The following is a 20,998-nucleotide window of genomic DNA, read 5'->3' as shown; positions in this document are numbered from 1 at the left end:
TGAATAGTTTAAACAACCTCTATTAGACTTTTAACCTCATTATCTCTTCTGTTTTGGGAAACATTGTTCCAAACAGTTTAATTTTTGTTCATCAACAGGTGCCTTACCTACCATGTTTATGAGGAAGCTACAAAGGGAGTCTGGACATAGCAGTTAAATCTTCCTCACTTTACATGTCATCATTTAAAAGAGTAAGAACATAGTCCTAGATATATTATAGATATTGGTTTTAAATCTTGGTACAAGGCCTGAAATTTTGGAGAGGGAGCAAGATAATTACATTGATACCAGTAACCAACTGGTGCTTATTCTATCAACTCCAAAAGGATGAAATGCAGAGTTTTAACTCAGAATGTAAAGACAAAATGCTGCTTAACATCTGGCCCAGACTTGCTAATGATTCTGTCAGCTCACTGCTTTTTAGATGATAAACAACAACAACAGCCACTGCTGGATGTGTAATGTCAGTGTGCACACACGACAGAGTGTAAGCACCCTGAGAGAAATGATGGACATAAGAAGCATCAGATGTGGCATGCAAGAGAGACGACTGTGCTGGTATGGTCATGTACTATGGATGGGTGAGGAGAGATGTGTGAAGAAGTGCCACTCCCAAACAGTTGAAGGTATCCGGGGGAGAGGAAGACCCAGGAAGACATGGGATGAGGTGGTCAAGCATGACCTTCGAACGTTGGGCCTCACAGAGGCAATGATGAAAGACCAAGATCTCTGGAGATATACTGTGACTGCGAAGACTCGACAAATAATGTGAATACATGGCTGTTTCCTGCACCAGTTTCGCATAGCCCCAGCCCATCCAAAGTACCTTGGATTGCAGAACGACCTGCTGTGCTTACCTTGGATCATAGGGTGACCTGCTGTGCTTGAGGAGACCTACTGAGTCAAGTACATCAACATTAAAATAAATATCAAATGGAAATTGTAGTTGCGATACCTGTGCCGGAGGCATGAAAAAAGCACCATCCGAATGTGGCCGATGCCAGCGCTGCCTTGACTGGCTTCTGTGCTGGTGGCACGTAAAAAGCACCAACCGATCGTGGCCGCTGCCAGCCTCCACTGACACCTGTGCTGGTGGCATGTAAAAAGCACCCACTACACTCACGGGGCGGTTGGCGTTAGGAAAGGCATCCAGCTGTAGAAACACTGCCAGATCAGACTGGAGCCTGGTGCAGCCTCCTGGCTTTCCAGACCCCAGTTGAACTGTCCAACCCGTGCTAGCACGGAAATCGGACGTTAAACAATGATGATGATGATGATGATGATGAAAGAATGGGATGGTCATTGATGAGATCATAGATTTTTCTTGATGATGATCAGGGACTAAAAAAACAATGGTATTTATTCATATGCACAATGGGAAGTTAAAGTTCAATCCCATCCCAAACATGTACATCACCATCATCATCATTTTAACATCCACTTTTGCATGGGTCAGATGGAAGTAGTTAAGGTGGATTTTCTATGGCCAGATTCCCTACCTGTTGTCAACCCACACTTGTTTCCAAACAAGGAGATATTTCCCCCATGACCAGACAAGTTTTCATACAAGACTGGAAATGAAGAACAGCACCTGCATGACAATGGTACTGAAAACTATGTGAGGTCAAACCAAAGAGATGGTAACACACACACAATGAGCTTCTTTCACTTTGCTTCACCAAATCCACCCCAAGGCTTTGTTGGCCAGAGTTATGGCAGAAGAACCTAAAAAATTTCTCATCACATAGCCCACATCTGTGCCTACCCCACCACACATCAGCTTCTAGTTTTCTATAATAACTGGAAGACAACAATATGTACCATTTAATCTTTCTTTAACTGAGAATCCTTTAGTGGTGGGCAGAGTGTCACTAAGTGAATTTAGAATGATTAATGTTTAATTTCAATTTGTATCTAATTAGTTACCAGAAGGATTGCATAAAGGGCTTATGGTCCTTTTCATCAAATGGATTTAAAGTAAAAAGACATGGAAGAAATAAAGGATAAAAGAAAATTGAGGACATCGGGGCATCTTTATACACCATTTCAAAAATCTTAAGTGCATTAAAATTATAACTAAAAGACAGCTAAAATAACTCAATAAATAACCATTTTATGAGAAGTAAACTTAATTAGATACATAACATTTCCTTTTCAAGTTTAAGGAATTGTTTGAATAAAAACTTGAAATGAATGAACATGAAAGCTTATCTAAAATGAAATAGAAATAATATTGTAAAGGATAGAAAGATTTATCTTTACAGGATTTATTAAAGAAACTTTTTTATAGAATAGAAGTTGAAAAATCTCAATCCAAAATTTACTAATGACTTGTTCTTAGAAATAGAACTGCTTCTACCAGACCCTCCTTCACAGAAATCTTGATTTTAAATTAACCACATCAGGATCAGTGACACTGGAAATGCTAGCTTATTTCATAAGTTCAATATACAAACCCTTTCTGCTTCCTTCTACTGTAAATGCAGTAAACATACGGGTTGGTTTGTTGAATCCCAATTTGAGGTAAATGTCCTAATTGGACATTTGGGCTCAAATTAAGACTGTTGTTCCTACCCTACAAGTGGTACTTGGTGTCTGAGTTTCCTGCAGTAACATCAGAAACACACAAATGTTATACATGTTACTATGAAACCAACTTAAATACACACTACACTGCTCAGACCATATACCTGTGATAATACTGTATCTCATAATCTCTTATGACCTCTCATGGTAACACTACATTTTACTTGGCCAAGACTGAGGCACAAACAGATCTATATGGTTAAGAAATTTGGCTAGCAACTATGTGGTTGTCAGTTCAATCCCATTGCACATCTCTGAGGGCAGGTATCTCCTATCATAGCCTCAGGTTGGCTAATATTTTGTGAGTGGTAGTAAGGATAGATGCAGTCTGTGTGGCAGGACATTTACTTCCCAACCACAAAGTTCTAGGTTCAATTCCACAGTGTGGCACCTTGGACAAATGCCTTCTGCTATAGCCTTGGGTCAACCAAAGCTTTGTGAGTGGATTTGATAGACAGAATCGGAAAGAAGTCTATTGTATATATACATATATGTGTGTGTGTGTGTGTGTGTGTGTATGAAAATGTGTGTCTTTGTGTCTGTATTTGTTCCCCACTTCTGCTTGAAAACTGGTGTGTTTATCCCCCTGTAACTTAGTGGTTCAGCAAAAGAAATGATAGGATACATATCAGGCTTAAAAAATAGTACTGGGGTCCATTTATTTGGCTAAAATTTCTTCAAGGTGGTGCTCCAGCATGGCTGCAGTCTAACGACTAAGATGAGTAAAAGATAAGAGACTAAGTATGAATATGTATATTGTCGACTGCTGTATATGGGTAAAAGATGTAAACATCGATAAAACAAAAACTGATAAACTTGTGCTTCTGAACAAAGTTCCTGATTATTCACACCAAAAAGTACAATGAATCAATCAGAGATGGGGGAAACGTATAACCAAAATTGTTAACAAAATACATGATATAAAATGAAACTGTTTTATAGAGCTTCGGTTTCTTTTTCAAGATCAGAAAATACTTCTACTCTGAATATCTGATAAGCTTGTACAAAGTACAGATTTACCATATACTAGAGTAATAATTACTCATTGGGGAAGATGATGGGAGAAGGTGCAGTACATCTATCTTATATACATATATATGATCAAAGGTATTCCACCTGTTGTGAACATTCCATCATTTAGACACAGTGCATCCAAAACAACATCATCCAATGTATCTGTCCTGTTTTGAAAGTAGAGTGTGATTTACAGAGATTTGGTAACAGTTTCTAACCCGTTTCCTCATTGGATCATGTAAATGCCAGTTATATACAAAAATTAAAAATCTACCCCACTCTATTAACGTTGTCTCTTTGTTGTCCTTGTGGCAAAACAAGATCAACATAGGAGACATCATCAATTCAATCAACCTCAATGGTGAGTCCATGACACTCTATAAGCAGCAAATGGCTGGTTTCCTGGTTTCTCTAGCATATTCCTCTGTGGATATGATCCTGGTCCATCACTGGATTACTCAATTTTGCCTGCTGAGTGGACTAGAGCAATGAGAAGTGAAGTGTTTTGCTCATGAACACAATGAATCACCTGGTCCAGGAATTGAAACCACAATCTTATGATCATGAGTCCAATACTGTAACCACTAAGCGATGCACCTCCACCTCAGTACTCGACTATTACTTTATTTTATTGAACCTTGAAAAATGAAAGGCAAATTAATTTTGGAAATATTTGAACTCAGATACAACCAAATATCACCATGTACGATGCACTACTGATTCTGCTAATCCACTCCTTTGATGGTTGCTGACAAGGGAAATGTCAACCATTCATAAAAAGAAAGGAAAAAAAAAAAAGAAAATAAGAACTTGTATAATAGTTTATACCCATAGTTTATATTTTCCCCCAACCCAAGGGCAATAGTAATGTAGGCACACACATAAGTTTTTGACCCAAAAAAGACAAAATCAGGCCACATACTAACAATAGTAATGAATAACAATATAATTATATTATTATTTAATAGTTTTATCAGCGTATCTTTTGAGACTTGAGGGGGATTATGATTTGCTGACTGGAAAGCTGATTAAGCTTTTAGGTTAAGATATTAAACTAAACCTAGAGACACACAGTCTGTATGGCCTTATTCTGGTATTGTATTTTTTTTATATATATTTTTAATTCTCAGGAAGTTAGTATATAATAGCAAAGAAATACACGAATAAGGGAGTAAACATTTGAATAACAGGAAATACCAGCTAAATTTTATATGATTCAGATATTATTGTCTTTTAAAAAATTAACATAAGCCAAATTAGGTTATGTAGTCACTCATAAGCAAAAAAAACTCAAAAAACAACTAAGATAATCACCATGCTGGATCAGGGTTGACTTGGGATGAAACAATATCAACAACAATGATGTTTTTCATTAATTTTAATTCGTTACTTATTAATCAGTCACTTGTCAACTTAATCTAGTGGTTTTTAACTGGGTGTCTACATGCCCCGTAGGGGTTCACATAAGATTTAGTTGTTAAAATTTATGTATAATTAAATTGGTTATACTTCAACAGAGTATTTCAACAATTTTTATACAATTCCTAATAATATTTAATTATAAAAAAATTTAAAAGGATTTTTTCAAATATTCAATTGGTATAAAGGTCCAGAAGAGTAAAATAGAAACCAAAGGAGTGCGTAGGCAAGAAATGGTTGTGACGCACTGATTTAATCCATCTCTTAGTTTAACATTATCACCTGATTTTTAGAGAATTTCATTCTGCTGAAAATATTTAGACCAGGTCTCTGGTTTGAGGATGAATACTTCTCACCAGCCTAGGAGCTGGTTGCTGTCCCCCCACCCCGATATATCATAAAAATTACAATCATCTTTAATGTTTTATAAGAATATAAAGCAGAATTGTTACCATACTGGACAAAATGCTTAGCAGCATTTCATCCATCTTTATGTTCTGGGTTCAACTTTGCCTTTCATACTCTTGGGGGTCGATAAAATAAGTAGCAGTGGAGCACTGAGGAAGATTTCCCACTTCCTCTGAAATTGCTGGCCTTGTGCCAACATTTGAAACCAATATTTCATATGAACATTATCCCACCCCATTTCATTATAATGATCAACATCATCAGATTTAAGTTCGTCCTTCATCTTTTTTTTCTCTTTCATTCATGTTGTCCAGAATAGGGAGGTGGACAGAGGGACAGACAGAGAAAGTGGGAGAGAGAGTAAGTTTACAGTTTTAGGAAGAAAAAGTTGGGTTAAAGTGTTTAATGCAGGTTCTGGAGAAGATGCACTAAAAATGATGTGAAGCAGAGAGATAGGTGCATTGAGAGATTAGGTTGAGAGGGAGAAGGTAAGTTTAAAGAGCAGAGCATGTTGCAATAGAGAGACACAAGTGGCAAAGAGCAGGAACATCATGCCTGTAAATGAGTCTCTACTAATCAGTAGAACAGACTGCATCTGGGTGTGACTTACAATGTTCATGTTCAAAGCAGCTTCACTGAACTAGCTATGTAACCACCATTAAATGCAGAATACAAAGAACTCAAACAAATAAAGCAAAACATTTTGTCGAATGCTTGAACTATTCTGCTAATTTCATGTTCTGATCATTCATTAACCCTTTCATTATCATATTTATTTTGAGATGCTCTGTGTTTCTTTCAATTACTTTAAATATAACAGAATTTACTAAAATAACTTAGTTATCATTCAGCTTGTGTTAGGAACATAAATTGTAACTAAGGTTTGGTGGAAAATTTTAATTCAGAACTTATGAAAACAAGACATTTATACTTAGAGCCAGAGCCAGTTTCAGCCAGGTTGGTAATGAAAGGGTTAATGACTATTTCAAATATTTACCACAAGGGCAACTTGGGGGAAGTGGGGATGAGTTGATTACATTGACCCCAGTGTTCAACTTGTACTTATTTTATCGACCCCAAAAGGATGGAAAGCAAAGTCAACCTTGGCGGAATTTGAACTCAGAATGTAGCATCATGTGAAATATTGCTAAGTATTTCATCCAGCATGCTAACAGTTCTGCCAGCTCACCACCTTCTGATTAAGCTTAATAATACCAATAACAACAACAGTTGTGTACTACACATATAAGGTCATGAGTTCAATTCCTGGTGGTGTGTTGTGTCCTTAAGACAATGGACTGGAGCAACATGAAATATATTTCACGTTGCTCCAGTCCACTCAGCTGGCAAAAATGAGTAGTGATTTAAAGGGTCAGTCTTGTCACATTCTGTGTGTCATGCTGACTCTCTTGCCTGAGAACTATGTTAAAGGTATGCATGTCTGTGGAGTGTTTAGCTACTTGCATATTAATTTCACATGCAGGCTGCTCTGTTGATGGACCAATAGGCATCCTCATCGTTGTAACCAATCAAATGCCAATAATGTGAGTCACAGAGTTTTGTAGGGATTTAACTGATCGAGGATGAAGTATTTAGATATTTTTTCTTATTCTGGAGAAGAAAACCTGATCTTTGAATTCAAGTTTTTGCAGTATTGCCACAAGAGATCTCATCTGAGATCTATCATATGTAGTGAGTTTGAACGCTCTAGTTAACTGGATGCTATTTATATGACCAGAGTGTTTAGTCCAGCCATTGTTGTTATTGGTATTATTAAGTCTGAAGACGGCAAGGGATTAGCAGAATAGTTCAAGCATTGGACAAAATGCCTTGCTTTATTTGTTTCACTTTTTTGTCTTTCATTTTTCTGGGGTTGATTTAATTCTTTCAAATTTCTGGCCTTGTGCCTATGTTAAAAGCAATTAGTTAATCCAAATGCTCCTGTGCTGATGGCATGTAAAAAGCACCATTCAAGCGTGGTATATACCAGTACCACCTGACTGGCCCTTGTGACGGTGGCATGTAAAAAGCACCCACTACATTCTCAGAGTGGTTGGTGTTAGGAAGGGCATTCAGCTTTAGAAACTTTGCCAGATTGGATTAGAGCCTGTTACAGCCTTCTGGCTTGCCAGCCCTCAGTCAAACTGCCCAACCCATGCCAGCAAGGAAAGCGGACCTTAAATGACAATGATGATGATGAAAGTCAATGCTGACCAACCAAATATATGATCAAAAGTGTTCCTGCCATGACCATTCCATCTTTACATTCATGATCATATTACCTTACATGTCTCCTCTTTTAACAAGCTGCTAGGGTATAATTTAAGGGGGATTTGGTTGCTATTTTTAGCAGTTCAAGCAACTCATTTATAAGACACTATAAAATTCTTACTGTACCAAGGCTTCCAAAGTGACCACCCATCTAGGAATTAATTAATGATCCCTGTGGCATAACTTGGATAACTGGATGGGAACCCATGCTTGCAGAGTGACATGGCAAGTCATAAAGACACAGAAGAAAGAATACGAAGCAAACATACCTGCCTTCAGGTTAAGATGCTGCTGTTGCTGTTTAGCCCCAAGTCAGAACTACATGGATCTACGCAACAATATATCGCAAATAAGAAAAGATGCCCACCGTTGGGAAGCCTTTGCTCACAGATCTACTTGAACTGGGCTCACTTGGGTTAAATAATAATAATAATAATAATAACCTTTTCTACTATAGACACAAGGATTGAAATTTTTTTGCGGTGGGGGTGGGGCAGCTAGTTATTTACATTGGCTCCAGCCCTCAAATGGTACTTATTTTATTGACCCTGAAAAAAATGAAAGGCAAAGTTGACCTCAGCAGAATCTGAACCCAGAATGCAGAGACCAATGAAAGGCCGCTAAGCATTTTGTCTGGTGTGATGTTTCTGTCAGCTTACTGTTTTAGTAGTAGTAGTAGTAATAGTAAAAATAATTTCAAATTTTGGCACAAGGTTAGCAGTTTTGGGTAAGTGGGTAAGTCGATTACACTGACCTCAGAGTCCAGCTGGTATTTATTTTATCGACCTCGAAAGGATAAAAGCAAAGTCGACCCCGGCGGAATTTGAACTCAAAACAGGTGGAATGCCGTTAAGCATTATACCGGGCCTGTTAACGATTCTTATTTCTTTATTGCCCATAGAGTGGACAAACAAGGACAGACAAAGGGATTAAGTCGATTACATCGACCCCAATGCGTAACTGGTACTTAATTTATCGACCCCGAAATGTTGAAAGGCAAAGTCAACCTCGGCGGAAACGTAGCGGCAGACGAAATACCGCTAAGCATTTCGCCCGGCATGCTAACGATTCTGCCAGCTGACCGCCCTAATGATAATGATGATGATGAAATCCTTGAGGTATTAATCCCCCCTCTCATCACTACCGTCATTTGCAATATCTATTCCCTTCGCACAATTGACTGCAAATATCAATCAAAGCAATCAATGATAACACCACTGTCGATAAAAATCTAACTTCCAAACACACACACAATACACAAAGCCAACTACATGTTACAGAAAGCCAATTTTCATTAATTTTACCGACAATCCCTTCGGTCATTGAAGTGTACAACGCCCTTTCACTTTCACGAAAAGTAGTTATAATTTTCCCCGAGGGAATTTCCATTAGTAATTTAGTAGCTTTCACTTTGCATGGTATTTCCCTAACCTTAACTTTGTCTAGAACTGCTAGTTGTGCTCTGTGTTTATTGCATGGATTTGCTGTTCCATAATAGATGAGCATTGACCAAAAATTCTCCTTGCTATATGTGAATAATCTTTATTTATATAAAATTCTTAACGATATCTGTCAGTTACGAGACTGAAAGGAATTCTAAGCCTTGCAAAACTGAAAGGAGAATTAAAATTGGCGAAAATGAAACGGCTCGCTTTATTCCAAGATTACCCAACACTGAAAATAGTATTAAAAATATTATCATGATTGTACTGAAGAATTCCGTAGGACTTTAGAAAACTAATATTATTGCTATTGACTCAAAAGAGTTTCCCAAAGAAATTAAATCAATAATAAATTTTTTTAAGAATCACCGTTGCATCCTATCAATAAATAAACGAAGGGAACTACTGTACAACGCGGGTCCCATCAATTTACTTATATTCTTTAAATACTGAAATATGAAAGCATTTGCGTTTTGATTGCATTCCTTTCGCTTAGTGCCTACCATAATAACAGCAATCTTAAATAGGAATAAAATCCAACACGAGACCAGCCTCCTCTACGGGATTAATATTAGTTGAAAGTAGAAATAATTAAGGTGATGTATTCAATCTATTTTTCAGCATCCACTGCACCCAATTCAAATTCGCCGGCATCGATAAAATAAGAACATGTAATACATTGGAGAAGATTTCAATGACTAACTAATACTCCTGCCTCAACAAAAAGTTGACCTCGTGTCTAATAAAAAGTGATATGAGAAACAACAGAAATATGAGGCAAGTCTTTCTTCTCTGTCACCATCAATCCTTTTAATAAAATAAACAAATAAAACATGCTCACCTGGTTTTAAACTGTTAACTATTTCCACAACATCTTCCAACCTACGTCTTCCAACTGTCGGCCCTAGGTGGATGTCTGTTAATTGAACAATGCGGAATCCTTCAAGTGATTTAGGCAGTTTCGAAATAGGAATGCTGACAGATTTGACAGTGGGTAATTGTGCGGCGCGGTAAAGTCCGAGGACAGAGATAAAGATAGTGTAAGTTACCACAATTAGATGACGCCAACGACGACTGCTGATGAGAAATAGCTTTTTCTTTTTGGAGAACAATTTTAAAAGGTAATGGACGGCTTCTATAATAATCAGTGCTGTAACTAATTGGATAAGCGAACCGAAAGTAGCATAAGTAAGCATCGACAACCAATGCGGGTTCTCAGCCATCAAAAAGATGTTGCAGGCAAATGCTAAATGACAGCTTCCTAAGTAAAAAAGCAACAAGACTCGCAGAGCCAGCGACAGGTAGGTATTTTCATTCTCAATCTTAGCGCGAATGTTTTGATCTCGACGCCTTCGCTGAAGTTGGCCAACATCTTTGGAATCAGATGCAACGCCAACATAGTTGCTATCGGGTCGCACTGACCGGCGACTTCCAAACGTTCTCCATATAATCACGGACATAGTAAGAATAACACATTCTAGAAAACAGAGAAACTGGGCGCGTAGATTGCGTGCTCTGATCTCTTTGTCCAGAGTAAATACATACAACTCACCGAGTACCACAGCAAGAATAACAATCGCTGAAGCGGACACATACACGCTTAAAGCCACCATTTTTAAATAAATGCATAAATATATATATATATATATATTTATATAGATATATGTATATATGTATGTGCGCACGTACCCGTGTCTAAGAGTGGTTCTGTGTCTAATGTGATAACCTAATACCTGTGATTTCTATGCCAATGTGCTGCTTATTTCCCTTTAAATACTTTGACCACGCGCACTTCCGTTGAATGGTAACTGATCGGTCAATTAGTGTTCTTGGACTCCTTATATTTAAATTCTTCACTCTTTGTATTTTATCTGGCCTAAACTGTTTCAGGTACAAATGACGATGACGACAATGACACTGTCAGCAAATTGTGACGGAGATCGAAGTGGAGACATAAATACCGTGCGTACGATCGGAAAAACGGAATATTGGATGCGTCTTCTCAACGCGTGAATCAATTAGACGTATGGAGTATGTTATGTTTACTTGAACGTCTATGTATATATAGGTTAAATCTTATCACATGTAACAATGTCTAATTAGGTGTATTGAAAATGTAACATACATTATCAGTATTAGTTAGTTAAAAATAATATGTAATTATTTATACATCAAACCTGTTCTTTTACATTCATGTAAGTGTGTGCATGTACAATTGTTTGGGGCATACATGTGTTTGACACACATTCATCTCCTTATAAACAAATCTTTACAGGTTGTGGTAAAGTAGTTGTTGTGAAGTGTAAGAAATAATACGTATATAAGTAGTAACCATTACGCTCCCTCTCTTTTTTCTTTCTTTCTCTCTCGCTCTCTAACAATCTAGCAGCATGTTCATTGTATCCATCTGTTAGCAGTAGACAGTGATTCATATCATCCGTGTTTTCTTCTTTTAATTCCTTTAAGAGATGTAATTAAAATTAAGAATCCAAGATGTATTTTGTTGATTCTTCTGTTGTGTCATTTGAAAAGGGCAAGCACGTAGCAATCATAATAACCTTCCCTATAAATTTATGATGAGCAGATGTAAGAATCCTCATTTAGTGTGTGTAGTTATGCAATGCAAATACATTGGTGCTTGTATGTGTGTGTGTGTGTGTGTTACAGATGTGTATATACTGTTTAGGCTTTAACCAGACGTTTTGTTTGACAGTTTTGTTGTTATCTCTCAATACATTACCTCAATGAAATGAATAGATTAATGCTACATACAGATTAAAATAAAAATAACAGAAGATTATTTAGTTAGATATTTTATGCTAGCACTAAATGTTTCTTTAATGCATACTTATCAAGCTAATTATCTCGTGGTATTTACTTATGACGACGTGATTCAAGTTCGATTCAACTGTGCAAGCATCTTCGACCACGGCCTAGTTGAGCAAAGCCCAGTAAGAAACACTTGGCACTAGCATAAAAAATATTTAACTTACTTGTTGGTATATTTTAATCCTTGTGTAGCTTTAATCCTTTCATTTCGTTAATCTGTGTATTATTTTGAGGAGCAGTAAAAACATGATAGGAGCTTTAAACCTTGATACTGTCTGACGCTTTGGGTTTCTTGGTTGGGATTAAAGTTACTGTTGTTACATAGCTTCAAGTTTCGTCTTATAATTTTATTTACATCTACTATACTTTGCAGAAATATAAACTAACTCCTAAAAATATTTTTAATCGGCACAGTCGTGTCTGTGTGATAAGAAGTTTGCTTGCCAGCCACATGGCTCCAGGTTCAGTCCCACTGTGTGGCACCTTGGGCAGGTGTCTTCAATTCCTTGGGCCGACTAAAGCTTTGTGAGTGGAGTGAGATGGAAACTGAAAGAAACCCACCATGTATATATATATATATATATATATATATATATATATAGAAATAACTGAGATTTAGTTGAATTAGGTACTTAAGTTGAAGCACCAAGTCAGTCCCGTATTATCCACACAGCTTGAAGTAAGGTGAATAAAATCAAAATTAGCAACAGGATATCAAGTGGTGATGCAGTACGACCGTTTCAAGCGGCTCCAATTAAATGGAGAGACTCGAAACGGTTGTACTGCATCACTACTTGATATCCTGTTGCTTATTTTGATTATATATATATATATATATATATATATATATATATATAAATTGTTCAAGGTGGTGTCCCTGCATGACCACATTCTAATGGCTAAAGCGAATAGAAGTAATAGCTATAGTCCTCGAATTACTATGGTTGAAGCCTAACCAACTGAATATATTTACAGACCGTTTGAGTGACATCAACATTATAACATAAATGTGTATAAGTTAAACCTGTATTGCTTTTGGATCATTCAACTCAAATCATTGGAATAATGAAACATTAGGAAGCTGTTACCTATAAGTGGTAGAAATACATAGTTAATTACAATACAATTAAAAAGATTGTCAATTGTTGTACTGGGTTTTATCTACTAGAGTCTGTTTCATAACAGATTTGACTTAGTCATCTCAAAATATACATTTCAACTTTAAAACTTCTAACATCTAACATGTGATGTTTTCATTTTTGAATTTTCTATTTTTTATCTATCTTTTATCATTTTTCAGTCAAGCACTACCTTGAAGGATATTTAGTCAAATGAATTGACTCCTCCTTATCATCATTTAATGTCTGCTTTCCATGCTGGCATGGGTTAGGTTTGACTGGATCTGGTAAGTCGGAGAGCTGCACCAGGTTTCAGTCTGGTTTGGCATGGTTTCTACAGCTGGATACTCTTCCTTATGCCAACCACTCTATGAGTGTAATGGGTGTTTTTTACATGCCACCAGCACGGGTGCCATTTACATGGCACCAGTAATGGTCATGGCTATGGTTTCATCGGTGCCGTTAACGTCACACTGGCAATGGCCATGACAATGGTTTCACTTGGCTTCATGAATCTTCTCAAGTACAGCGTATCGGCAAAGTGTTGGTCACTTGACATTGCTTCTTGGTACTTGTTTTATTGTTATTTCTGGTACTTATTCTATTGGACTCTTTTGGCTGAATAGTGGGATGTAAACACCAACACTGATTGTCAAGTTGTCGTTGGGGACAAACACACACACATATATGATGGGCTTCTTTCAGTTTCCATCTACCAAATCCACTCACAAGGCCTTGGTCAGCCACGGTTATAGTAGAAGACACTTTCCCAAGGTGCCATGCATTGGAACTGAACCTGGAACCATGTGGTTGGGAAACAAGCTTCTTTATTTCATCAAATTAGCCATAAAGGTTTTACATAGAGGGGCCACTATAACACATGGGGACATATAACAATTAAAAATATATAAAAATAAAATATATTATGAATGATGCATGAAAATGAACATGAAAAACAAATTAAAACATGCATGGTAGTTGAAAATGAAAATATGAAGCGTGTGCTACTCACCCTACACTGAGCAACACCACTCGCTGCCTCTAAGTCCTAATTTCCCTTTAGTCTCTTTTCCTGTTCCACTATAGCTCCATGACTGCACTCTCTTGTAACCCTTTTCATTGGGGGAGGGGGTCTTCTAAATTCTGAGGTGTCTGCTCTTTTTTGTTTTTTTTTTCCTGTGGGGAAGTGGGGTGGGTGGGTTTGGTGTCTGTATGGAGAGGGTGGGTCTGAGTGGTCTTGGGTGGGATGGAGTTGGACTGGGGTACCACATCATACTCAGTGTTCTTTCTTTTTTTTCTCTTCTTTCTACTCTGTTATTCTCCATTCTTCCTCCTTTCCTCTGTCTATCTTTTCTTCCTCTCTTTTCTCTTCCGTCTCCGCAGCTGTTTCCTCTACTATTGTCCTCTGTAGAGGCAGTATGCTCTGATATGGCCCTTTTATCCACATTTAAAACAATGTGGTTCTCTACCCTCTACCCACACTCTCAGCACAATTTCCCCCAATGTCAACATCTCTGCCAAACTCTCCATTTATCCCTCCTCCATCTGTATAATTAATTCCAATGTCTTCCCTTTCCAACCTTCTTCCTCCGTCTCTGTGGCTTGAAAGACAGCAACTTTGTCCTCACTTCCAACAAGGACAGCCTCCGCCACCCAAACCACTTCTATATCAGGTGGGATTGCTTCTACCCTTACCTTGGAAGTCTTTCTTCCAAGGTATGTGGGCAGAAGCACTACATCCTCTGTTTTCACCGCCACACTCGCCAGCCTCCATGCCTCCCCTACTGTCTTAAATTGGATGACCATCGTCCCATATCTCCTTCCTTTGGTTATATATGTCACGTCCTTTGACCGCTCCCTTAGTGCCTTTTCTGTTTCAGCTTCCACCTGCTCAACCTTTTTTCCTTTTAAAGAGAACACCTTATAGGTGATTGTTTTTCTCTCCATCCACTCCATAATTCCTTTGGGGGGCAACAACCTCATGTCACCTCCCACCTTCTGTACCATCTTCTCATACTCCTTTGAACCAGCCAAGTCCAGCTCCCTTCGCTTCATCTCTGTGGCCTTAGCAAAACTCCTTGTCTTTTCCAGTACTCCGTCCATCTTTATGACCACCCTTACCAGCTCCTCCTCTGCTAAAGACAACTCTGACCCGCTAAAGTCTGAGTACATTGTCTCTACCTTCAAAGCAGCACAAAAAACGTCTGACTCACACAAAAACAACAAACCAAATGCACCCTGTCTGACGAATGCACGGAAGCAAGCTTCTTACCACACAGCCACTCCTGTATCTATGCCTGCATGTATGTATGTATATATATATATATATATATATATATATATATACACATAAACATACGACAAGCTTCTTTCAGTTTCCATTTACCAAATCCACTCACAAGGCTTTGATCAGCCCAAGGCTATAGTAGAAGACACCTTCCCGAGGAGCCAGGCATTGGAACTGAACCTGGAACCATGTGGTTGGGAAATAAACTACTTACTACACAGCTATTTCAACAGAATAAAAGTCACTTTTGTCTATGTTTGCATAAAAATCGTATGACTGAAGTGATTTCTTTGTGAACTCAATCATGGTGAGTTGGATTGCAGCTGTGGTTATACAATCTACACGACTTTATTCTTTTACCAAACTGGATTTATCTTCATCAGATATAATACTATGTCAACCAAAATAAACATAGGCGTAGGAGTGGCTGTGTGGTAAGTTGCTTGCTTACCAACCACAATGGTTCCAGGTTCAGCCCCACTGCGTGGCACCTTGGGCAAGTGTTTTCTACTATAGCCTTGGGCCGACCAAAGCCTTGTGAGTGGATTGGGTAGATGGAAACTGAAAGAAGCCCATCGTATATATGTATGTATATGTGTGTGTGTATGTTTGTGTGTCGGTGTTTGTCCTCCCAACATCGCTTGACAACTGATGCTGGTGTGCTTACATCCCCATAACTTAGTTGTTTGGCAAAAGAGACCGATAGAATAAGTACTAGGCTTCCAAAGAATAAGTCCTGGGGTCGATTTGCTCGACTAAAGGTGGTGCTCCAGCATGGCCACAGTCAAATGACTGAAACAAGTAAAAGAGTAAAAGAGTATTTCATCTAAGACAATACAGTACAAAATGAAGAAAACTCTCTACTCCAGGTTCAATGGAATAACCTGCTTTAGAATTTCAGTTGACTTCAAGGCTGCTTTTTGGTAATGCAGTCATTATTTTTTGTACACATAAGAATATTGACAATTTTTTTTAAAGATAAAAGATTTACTATCTAGCATAATGCTTTGTTAAAAGGCAAAGGTTTTAGCTGGTATAAAAAAAGTTTAGAGTCCAAGGTAGAAATACAGAACCACTAAGTAGTATGTAATTACAATGGTGAATGAAGTACATCTGATAAAAATTGATATTATTTACTATTTATTTATTGTAAAAATGATTCCATTCAATGTTTCCCAGTGACTCATGGTCTTCACATCCTACCAGGCACAAACCATAAGCTTCTTTTGATGCAGGTAGGCTTTTGCCTGAGGACGTGTACTCTTGTCTGTCCAGCTTCTTTTACAGGTTATGTTTGAGTACAGACACCATTTCTCATCTGCAGTAACCACTTTGTTCAGCCTATCAAAATGATGCTTCTTGGACTATAATGTCCTGCAGGCATCTATACTGTGTTGACAGTTGAAGTCAATCAGTTTACGTGAGAGCTATACATTCAGTTTGCTGACTCTGCCCATTTCCTCCAAGTGATGCGAAATGGCTATATGGCTGGTTGGGATCTGAACTCAGACTGTTGCTGTATGTAAATATTACTTAAAGGCATTTTGTCCTGACCTCTACTATATTGCCAGTCATTGCTCCAACTGAGATGAAATTGCCTCACTTAGTCATTAGTCACAGAAAATAAAGACGAAGATAGCAAATTACATAGAATTTCATTTGATGTCCATCCTTATTCCTTTACATGACTAAAAGAAATAGTAACAAAAAAAAATTACTGAATGAAAAAGAAAGGAAATGTTTCTGTTGATAATTGGTCAATTTTTTAATGCATTTTGCACTACTACCTAGTGTAGCAATCAATATCTTAAAGAAATTATGTTGATATGTTTTTTATGTACACAAATGTAATTCAATTAAGGTTAACTTTGCCTTTCATCCTTCCAAATATCTATAAAATAAAGTATTAATGAAATACTGGGGTCCTTTTAATATTCCTATAAAGCATCATAGATGTGAATGGAATTATGATGAAAGAAGTGGTAGTTTGCATCAACACTTCCATATTTGGAAGGATGGATTTCTCGTATGGTAACCATACATCATATCTAAGTTTTACAGCCATTGAATTTTCCTGAAAGCAATTTAAATTGATAGCAAATTTACTTTACACATAATAATAAAGAAAAAAATGTATCTCAAATTCATGAAAAAAAGACCCATTTTCTTTTATGATTGCAACTAACCTGGCCTGAAAATAGCATTTCTCTCTGATTTTTACTTTTTTTTTCAGTTAAAATGTTCTGTGAAAGTTCAATAATGTTGCAATAAACAGTAAGATGTATCTAGTTTTATAATTAATACTGCAGAATGATTGATTATTGATGTTAGTAGTTACAACAATTTTTCTGAGATCAAGACTTTTGCCAAAATCAAATCTCATAAATAAAGCTGAGGGTACTGACAAAACGGAAGAAATTAGTCAATAAGCTTAGAAAATGGTGAAATTGGTCAAAACACTAAAATTTACAACATATTTTTCTCATATTTTACACCAACTTTTCATATTACAAGCTGAGGGAACCTCTAAATCAGTGATTTTCAACAGGAGACTGTATGGCCCTTGGGGGTCCATATGGCCCTTTGAGGTTCATATAGCCCTTTGGGGTTTGTATGGCTCTTGGGAGTCCATATAAAATTTTGTTAAAATTTATGTGCAATAAATTGGTTACACTTCTATAATACACAAAATTTTTGTATACAATTTCTTATAATATTTAAGTATAAAAATATAATGGGATTTTTAAAAATATTGAATGGCTATGAGGGTCCACCTGAGTAAAATAGGAATCGAAGGGGTCCATAGGTAAAAAATGGTTGTGAACCACTGTTCTAAATGGTCATCTAGCTTGCTTAGAAAAAAGGCAACAAAATCTTGCATCACATTTCTCTGTCATAAAAAGGAAAGGATATTTTGGATAGTGCACAGAAAAATAGATTAGATGCTCATCACTTGAATACTTTTGATCACAGTTTTGCTTGATCATTGCTAACTTGGGTATAAACAACAACTTTTAAATCATTTATTTGTATTTCTCTTCATAATAGTTCATTATCATAAATTGTTAATTATTTACAACAATTTGACAAAATACAGAGTATCAGATTAAATATCTTATAGTATTTTGATTCATCCATCAACATTCTGAAATTTAATCTTATGAGGATCAACATAACATTTACCTTTCTCAGTTGTATCATTGAAATAAGTACAAGTTATATATATTCTGTGTTTGGTTGGTTCAACTGACAACATGCAGCTTTGGTGTAAATTAATCTCATAGCTCATCAAGAGAAATCAGTTATCCTGTAAGGTGATTTTGAACTAATGAATTGTTTATTGAGCTTGAAAAGTTGGCCAAAGTCAGTACCTCTTCCAACATGGCCAAACTTTTGTACTGTATATGGAATGTTGAAGCATGTCTGAAAAGTGATGATTTAATAATTATTTATTGATGCTATCCATTTACTCTTTAGCACTTAAATATATCATATTCAACCTGCTTTACATTCAAACTGGCCAGATCTGGCCTCTCACACCTACTCTACAATGTCATATACAATTTTATTATTTAAATCTCAATGCTATGAGATGATGCAAGATTAATTCAAAACATTGTGAATAAAGAAGCATTACATTTGACAGAGAAATCATCATCATCATTTAACATCTGTTGTCCATTCTGGCATGGGTTGGATGGTTTGACTGGGCTGGCATGCACCAGGATCCAGTCTGATTTGGCATGGGTTTCTATGGCTGGATGCCCTTCTTAATGCCAACCACTCCCAGAGTGTAATGGGTGCTTTTACATGGTGCCAGCAGAGGTGCCATTTGCATGACACCAGTATCTCCCACAACTACAATTTTGCTCAGCTTGCTGGGGCTTCTTCTCAAGCATGACATAACGCTAAAGGTCATAGTCATTGGTTCTATGAGGCCCAACACTCATAAGGAACTCAGCTACCTTGCTTCCGTGAGGCCCAAAACTCGACAGGAGCTCAGTCACTTTGCCTCCATGAGGCCCAACATTCAGAGGTTGATATTTTTTTTATGTCCCACCAGCACAAGTGCTCTTGGCTTGATGGGTCCTCTTAAGCAGAGCACATTGCCAAAGGTCTAGGTCACTAGTCACTGCCTCTGTGAGGTTCAAAGTTCAAAGATCATGCTTCATCACCTTGTCCCATATCTTCCTGGGTCTACTTTTATCACAGGTTTCCTCCACAGTTAGAGATTGACACTTCTTTATACTGCTGTCCTCATACATATACATCACATGACCATACCAGCGCAATTGTCTTGTACACCACATCTGATTCTACTTATGCCTGACTTTTTCTCAAGATGCTTACACTCTGTCAAACATGAACATCCAGCGAAGCATATTGGCTTCGTTTCTCTCAAGCCTACACATGTCCTTGGCTGTTATAGCCCATGTTTCACTGCCATTCAGCTTGGCTGTTTGCACACAGGCATCAAACAATCTGCCTGTCACTCTAAGAGAGAGGCCCTTGTTGCCAGTAGGGGTAGGAGCTCTCTGAGCTTTGCCCAGCCTAATCTTATTCTCACAACTATGCTCTTGGAACAACCACCTCCACTACTAACCTAGTCGCCTAGATACCGGAAGCTATCTACTACTTCTAGCTTGTTTCCCTGACAATTGATGGAGTCTATTTTCTGCACATGTTTAGCATTTATTATGCTTGTGCTAAATCTGAATGCTAAAGGGTTAAACATTTCCTGTGGCCAGTTAGAAGTATTCACTATTCTGTCTGAGAGTAAATAACAATATATAGGAAAGACTTCTCATTTTGGTGTTCAATCTTCTATGCTTGCTTACGTCAGACAGTTTGTTGAGGCAGATATTATATGATGGGAGGGATGGTCTTCCTGTTGCCAACCCTTATGTGCTTCCAAACAAGGTAATATTTCCCTTAGTCCTCCAAACACAAACAACATAATGGCCAGCCATATTTTCACAGGTGATTGTAAATGAACAGTACCCACTTGTAAGATAGGGATGCTCATCCACAACAAGTTTGTGATATCAAGATAAGGAGTGACAAACACATGCATGTACAATTTTCTCCTGAGACTATTTCCACAATGAAAGGTCTTCCCATGTCCAAATGTATACAAACATGTTAAATATGACTTTATATGAATAAGTCTATTCAACATTGCTTTGTGCACATGTGGTTGATTAATTCTTGCTTGACCAAGCTTTATGGACATCTGCAAATGTACTATTTACTGTTCTTATATAAGAACAACTGTTCTTATACGGCTGTGAAACACTGATTTGGTATTCGTAGATGAAGCATAACAACATAGAAACTCATGAATCCTATAATCTGATAATGTCACATGTCTTTTGTAGCCTGATGTATTTTCACACATTGTTTGAAGAGAAGTTTCTTCCTAGCAAAAGGTCTTCCTGTGTATGAGTACATCTGGACATGTTAAATATGCTTGTACATGCATGTATTTTATTCAACACTGTTTCATGCTCATCCAGTTAATTCCTCTCTCTCTCTCTCTCTCTCGATATATATATCTCTTTATCTTTTATTACTCTTTATCTTTTATTAAACTTTTAATACTTTTGATATTTAAAAAAAAAAAT

At 37.3% G+C, this 20,998-nt stretch overlaps 2 protein-coding genes across 3 annotated transcripts in view; one reads left to right on the top strand and one right to left on the bottom strand.

The window, feature by feature from the left end:
* LOC115220936 (transmembrane protein with metallophosphoesterase domain) overlaps nucleotides 1-10,794 on the bottom strand; it is a 28,372-nt gene extending 17,578 nt beyond the window's left edge. Inside the window, exon 1 of the mRNA XM_029791142.2 lies at nucleotides 9,982-10,794. Within this exon, the coding sequence (XP_029647002.1) occupies nucleotides 9,982-10,753 (772 nt within the window). The 5' untranslated portion in view covers nucleotides 10,754-10,794. The remainder of the gene's footprint in view (nucleotides 1-9,981) is intronic.
* LOC115220937 overlaps nucleotides 10,318-20,998 on the top strand; it is a 57,013-nt gene continuing 46,332 nt past the window's right edge. The window contains exon 1 of one of the 2 annotated variants that reach the window (XM_029791144.2): nucleotides 10,318-10,441. The gene's annotated coding sequence lies outside the window, so the exon portion shown is untranslated. Of the gene's footprint in view, nucleotides 10,442-11,041; nucleotides 11,165-20,998 lie in introns of those variants that run through there. The other variant, XM_036510463.1, reaches the window with a different exon arrangement.

The sequence above is a fragment of the Octopus sinensis genome, linkage group LG17, assembly GCF_006345805.1.
Source record: "Octopus sinensis linkage group LG17, ASM634580v1, whole genome shotgun sequence".
Taxonomy (NCBI): domain Eukaryota; kingdom Metazoa; phylum Mollusca; class Cephalopoda; order Octopoda; family Octopodidae; genus Octopus; species Octopus sinensis.
The sequence above is the reverse complement of the archived record's forward strand: the minus strand, read 5'-3'. Positions and strand labels throughout refer to the sequence as shown.